At 34.7% G+C, this 6,888-nt stretch overlaps 1 protein-coding gene across 1 annotated transcript in view; it reads left to right on the forward strand.

Moving 5' to 3' along the window:
* Positions 1-2,785, forward strand: part of LOC115840055 (contactin-associated protein-like 3) — a 197,738-nt gene extending 194,953 nt beyond the window's left edge. The window contains exon 24 of the mRNA XM_030832476.2: positions 126-2,785. Coding sequence (XP_030688336.2) covers positions 126-319 — 194 coding nt within the window. The 3' untranslated portion in view covers positions 320-2,785. The remainder of the gene's footprint in view (positions 1-125) is intronic.
* The last annotated feature ends 4,103 nt before the right edge of the window (positions 2,786-6,888 follow it).

Raw genomic sequence — 6,888 nt, forward strand, 5'->3', positions numbered from 1 at the left:
GTACACTTAATGTTATAACACCACTTGGTTTCAAATTTTCTGATGATAAATGATGCTAGTGTAGATTCTAGTTAGGCTGACATTTACAGTTTATAATTTGACTTTGTGTTTTCCTTTCTCTGTAGGTGTGATAGCAGTTGTGATATTTATCTTGCTCTGCATCACTGCCATTGCTGTACGCATTTATCAACAGAGATGGCTATATGAAAAAAATGAGTCGAACATTCCAAAAACTGGAGACAATGCTGAGACTGCTCTGAAAAGTGAGCTCAACATGCAAAGTACAGTCAGTGAAAGCCAGAAAGAGTATTTCTTCTGATCAGCAGTGGTCGTTTACTTATTACTATGATGATGTGACTGTCTTGCTAAGCCAGAGGCTCACAGTGGATGAAGCCCCCACCCTTGGCCTCCTGGGACAGACGGTGGGTGTGCAGCGCCATCAACTTGCTCACGCATGGTCCCTGGAGGCTCTGCTCAGTGCTACTTCTTGATCTACTTATGTAACAGTGACTTAGGTGTGCTCATTAATTACTGTCCGGCAGTTTCTGACTGTTCTGACTTGATCTCTAAAATTGAAATGTATTTTGCATAATTATTTTGGGTTTTAAGTGAGAATAAGAATTTGAGCTGTGGCCCTACTCTTAAAAATTCAACACGGAAGTTTATGAAAGTCAAAGTTGGACTCTAATGTTTTGTGTCTCGTGGAAACCTCCATTATGCTTCCTTTATCAATCACCTGCTGACATTTATAAACCGGGAAGTGCTTCTCGGATGGCCTTCAGCTGCATTCCCATATTCCTGTGAACCAGAGCCCAGTGGCCAAAACTGCATTAGAAACCTGAAAAACATTTTTTTGGCTGATTGTTTTTACTATTTGTCTCTTTTAAATCAGTTTTGATACATTTTAGTGACGAAATGAGTGTTGAATGTCAGCTATGAAATTCTGCTAGTAAGTTCAGATACAGAACAGAGAATTCATAGGTAGAAAAATGTGTAAAGGATTTCAATCTGTGATAATTTGCTTATCTTTCTTTGTAATTTGTCATTATACTCTTTGTAAATTGTAATAACGATCACCTAATGAGCTCACAAAAAAATGTATATTTTCTAACTAAACTTGTGCCCATATATAAACTCCATGTTTAACATTGGAAATGTATCCTCCATCCACATCTGAATGAAATATAATCCTAAATTTATTTCCTTTATATATGAGGTGATTAAGTCGCTTCACTTTTCTTTGTAGTCCTGTGATTTTTGTTTCTGAAGGTTATGTCAGCAACCCTTTGACTTCCTATGATGGTCTGGTCATTTATTAGGGAAGAAGTCATATTTGAACCAAATATTTTCATTTTCCTTTCTAAATTTTGAGCCGATCTAGGCAAAACATTCCCTGAGTTATCCTCTCACCTTGTTACTACTTGGAATATCAGAGGAAGGATGCTTATGTTAAGGGAAGATACAGGTTATATGATTTGAACTAAATTTGTCATTCTAGTCAAGATTCTAGAATCTTGAGATACGTTTCCAATAGAGCACCCAAAATCAACTAGTTCATTTTAAGTAGGGTATATTTGAATACTACGAGAGCAAAAAATTCATATTAACTCTGGGGATTGATCCAATAACTACTTTTGTGGCAGTGGTCATTAGATAATTGCATGGAGTCACCATTTGTGCTGAAAAGCCAGTTATAATAAAAATGCACTGCCTTCTCTATATCCCACCTGCCATGTGCCTGCCAGGTACTTACTCTGACCACAATAAGACTATCTGGATTTATATGCATTTTGCCTTGCTATTACATTTGAGTGTATGCCTACTTTTCTGTGTTCTTTTTAAAGAATGGGAAAAGAGATCCTTTATATTGTCTTTTCTCAAAAAATTTTTCTTATGGTTTTGTATTAATTTTCTACACAGTGTAACAAACTACCACAAATTTACTGACTTAACACTACACACATTTATTATCTCACAGTTTCTGTGGGTCAGGATCTGGGCATGGGTTCACTGAGACTTCTGCAAGGCTGCAATCTAGTGTCTGCCAGGGCTGTGTTTTCACTTGGAAACTCAGCTACGGAGGGATTTGCCTCCTCGCTCCCATGATTACTGATAGCATTCCATTCCTTACTGCTGGAGGATTGATGGAAGCTTGCTTCTTCAAAGCTCGCAGAGGAGAGAGAGGGACTCTAGAGCAAGTCTTCTAGCAAGAGGAAGTCTTGTATAATGTAATGTGATCATGGGAATGACATCGCATACCATGTGCCATATTCTGTTGGTTAAAAGCAAGTCACAGGTCTCACCCATACTCAAGGGGAGGGATTATATAAGGACCTGAACCAGCAGGCTGAGATCATGGGGACCCCTTTAAAGTCCATCTACCATAATATTGTATCTATATTCAAGTTTCTTTAAATAAAGGATGAAAAAAGTTTAGGATGTCACTCTAGCAATATGTAAAGGACCTACCTTGGTAAATGAAAAACTACATATATGTAGTTGTTTTCCCAAAGGAATGTGCAGTTTGGGGAAGGATTCAACACAAAAATTACAGGCTCCATTAGATGCATAGCTGAGTGTAAACATCATTAAATCACTGCAACTTTAACAAGTGATCACCTTATGTTCCAAAAGAATGCATCACTTTGGTACCTGAAATTTTACAAATTTATAGATAGTGAAATCCACTGCACCATGCTCTCTTTTCTAAAGGGAAAACTTTAAAATATTTTTACCAAACTTCAGTGATGCCTCATCCACTGTCCCTGACTGATTTGTAAATTTTTCCTGCTTATTTGTTAATAAAATAACATTTTTGAATTAAATTAGGAAAATATTTTAAGAAAAATTGAATGAAATTTGAACTATGAAATTATATTGTTTCTCCCTTAAAATATTAAAAAATGTGCAAATGTATACATTCTGTAGTGGTGTGTATATTACTTTATCTCTACTGTATATATAGGGAATGCCGTGATCTGTTAATATTATTTATGGTGGTATTTAAATTATCATACAAAAAGTGAAACACAAAGTAATGGATATTTACCGACTACTACTACAAGTTAAAATACCTATCAATATAGATATTTAAACCTTTGCCAGAGAACAATAATTTAACAATCACTAAGTTATTTGTTGAATGTTTACTAATACTCATAACTAGTTAAACATGATTTTCCCCAGACAGTTGGGTTTCTAGAACACTAATTATATATATACAGATTCCAGTTGCAAATAACATCCTTCTATGAAATAAAAGTTCAAAAATAATAATAATTCCTCAAGTTTTATTTTCAAATAAAAAAAGGAAAATAGCGTATAATTAACACTCATTATTGGGACTAGAATTTAGGAATTTCTGTTTACTTCCTTATGAAGTGAACCCTTCCCCCCACTACCTCCCCAGTATTATTTAGTAATGTAGAAAAACATATTGGGGAATTTATATTCTGTTTGTCTAAATAAACACTACTTCTGGATTTTTTTTCAATTTCTTTCATGTAGAACATTTGATAGATAATAGCTTTCAATGGATTTTTAAAAATAAAATATGATTCTCATGGTCTTTGCCTCGAAAGAAGACAAATATGATTGAAGCACTTTCCATCTAGTATTAAGTCTGACTATGCAGTTGGATTATCAAGCCATTCTTTAAACAAAGGAGATGAAATGGACATATGTTAAATAAAAGCATGTGTATTGGGTTACTTAATCTACTGTTTTGCAATCCATGTACAAAAATATTTGAGTCCCTCCGTACCTTCAATAGATCCCGGCTGTCACTTTCCCTTTTAAAGTGTGTCTATGGTGAGTGGCAACATGGAAGAAAGAATGAAAAAGAAAGTGATAGACATAAAATGGTCTGCACACAAAGTGGTGGAGGAAATGGATTTGGTGTTTATGTATACCCACAGCCTCACAGGTGCCCATGGGCACATTTATAGGTTGGGGGATATTAATAGATTTTGTGCACATTGAAAATAACTTACTACTTCAGCTGAATAAAAATATTTTTAATGATAGATCTATGGACTACCTAAACCTACATATGACTATTATCACTTTTTGAAAGGATGAAAGTATTCATAAACAATGGTTTAGCAAATTTAAGTTCAGAAAAAAAATCATATTTTTTTTTTAAAAAATCATATTTTTACCTAAAACAAAAAACAATTCATATTCGCAGAATCATAGAGATTGTCTATTGGCAGGAGCATTAAATATCCTGCCATCCAATCCTTTCCTCTCCCTTCACAGGCCTTCTAAGCAAGTCTAAGTTGCTTCGTCCAGGGTAACAACCATTTATTAGTAGTTAAGTTCGGTTCCCTGAGCCTCGTTTTGCTGTACAAGTTCTCACAGGTGCAGCTCCTGCTAGCTACTGCTGAAAGTTTCATCAGACCATCAGCCACTAATATGTGCTGTAAGTTTAGTACAAGTATGGGTGGTGTTTTAGGAAGATAGGTGTGTGTGCCTAAGATGTGTGACTGAATTTATCATACGTAGATCACATTGCTGGGAAAATAAGCTGCTACTTCCTATGAAACCTCTGTTTCAGAATTACTAGTAATGCAGTACATTTGCCATCCTTTGATTATGACTGAAAAATGATGTATATTCACTTTACTGTATTATTGTTTGTGTTAAAAGTGTTACCAAATGCAAGTTTGTGTGCCTGATGCACAGTGAGGCCAAACAAACTGAAGTTTTGGAGTAGATAACTGTTTATTGCAGGGTCATGCAAGGAGATGGGTGGCTGGTGTCCAAAAACCCACAACTCCCTGAAGGGTTTCAGCAAAGCATTTCTGAAGACAAGGTGCGGGAGGGGCATGGTTAGTTGTCGCAAACTTCTTGGTGTTGGAATCCTTTGTTCCTGCCTCTGTCCATGCGGGTCAGGTCATGATGTTCCTATAAACAGCTAACAAGACAAATGTTATCCTCTCTTCTGCAACTTTTTATCTCTATATAAATGGAGAAGTGTTATACTTTTAAAGGTCAAAGCCTTGAGAATACAGGCTATCCTGTATATTTCAGGCTATAGGCAACATTCTTTTACAAAATGTGCAGAGCCAACATGACCAAGCACAGGCAACAGAGCACATAGGTTAAAGTAAAAGGAAGATATAATATGGAGTCCGACTTGTTCTTCTCTATTACAAAAGGATGAGATGCTGGATTCAGAGTTTATCACTGACTTTGTAACTACAAATGCTCTCAGGTCTAAACTTGCCCTTTAGATTTGAAAAATGAAATTTTATAAACTACCTAACATTTAAGAAATTTCTTAACATAGAACATCTATAACCGAATGTAGCACTTTGCATAACTAATCTTTGACTTTAATTCTTAAAAGCAACCAATGAGGTAAAATGTTTATAATTATCCCCTCTTTACAGATCAGACACCTGCAGCACAAGGGCTTTCATTGCTTAGCTGAGTGTCACACAGATAATTAATTCCTGATAGACACAGTGCAATGCAGGTCCTGACACTTCTAACAGTTGACTTGCTCCCATTTTCTTCACACTGGCACACACACACACACGCAAGACTTTCTACCTACTGGTGCCAGATTTATTCTTTGAATATTTGCTAGAATGTTTAATGTGTATAGAGAAATAGCCGTTTTCTTTACTGCTCAAAATTTTAAGCACATATGAATCTATCAAATAGAATTTTTCTGAACATTTTATATACTTCCACAATATACAAATTAGCTTATAAATATTAGCTTTATAAATAAAATTACTTTAATTTATAAATAAAATTACTTTAAAAAATTAGCTGTATAAATAAAATCAGGCTGACTAAAACCATCATCAAATTACCTTAAACATTTTATTACTTAGAATGTTTAATATGTCAGTTTCTCCTAAATTTTTTAATTAACTTTAAAATCAGAAAAAAGAACACTCAAATTATGAATGTGATGACAAAAATTTTTGTAACACTTATGCCCAACCTATTACAAAGCCATTGACAAGGTGGTTTATATTCATTTGTGTTGTTTTCAATGTTTCTACTTTGCTGAGGTTATAGCAATACTTATGCTCATACCTTCTAGGAGATTTAACAATTTGCTTCACCTAGAATAAAAATACATCTCTCAGACCAGCCAGGGTGCAAGGTTTCAGCTGCCAGCCAAAGATTTTCGGCCAGGACATGTACTGGCTGTGTCTTCCAGTGTCTTATGAATAGACTGTGAATTCATTATTTTGCCATGCTGTTTGACCAGATAGCTATTTGGTTATTTTATGTGATTTTCAGAACCCCTGTTTGGGGGTAATAAATTACTTTTGTAAAAAAACTCATCATAATTTCATTTATTCAGCCTCTCCTACTTCTATACATAAGCCTATAACAATTCCTTAAATACAGAGATAAACTAAATTAAGCAGAAAATTCACTGATTGGTAATCTAATTAGAATTATTTCTACAATAATTTTTAATAACAACTATATTTTATCTCCATCATATCAAGCTTTCATTAAATGGATCTTTACAGTCTCAACTTGTTCGAAGATCTATAATTAATATGATAATTGGTATTCTCTCTTGTCTCATCAAATTGAGTCAAATGGAGTCACCTGACTCCATCATTCTTCCAGAATTCTTCCGGACTCTTTTTTTTTTTTTAAAGGATCCTTGCTTTCTGTTCACAACATGATGATCCATAACATCTTGCTTTACTCTGTCCTGAGACATGAAATTAACTACCCTCAAGGAGTTATCTTTTCATTTAGTAAAGTATTAGAAACTGAAATAGAAACAATATGAGAATGTTTCTCATGCATACTGCTGAAAGGTAGGATTGCTAAGCCACTTTAGAGACAAGGGTGGAAATAATATTTTAAGGTAATCAATTCAAAGTGATATTCCCAGTTTCA

The sequence above is a fragment of the Globicephala melas genome, chromosome 6 (genome assembly GCF_963455315.2).
Source record: "Globicephala melas chromosome 6, mGloMel1.2, whole genome shotgun sequence".
Taxonomy (NCBI): Eukaryota; Metazoa; Chordata; class Mammalia; order Artiodactyla; family Delphinidae; genus Globicephala; species Globicephala melas.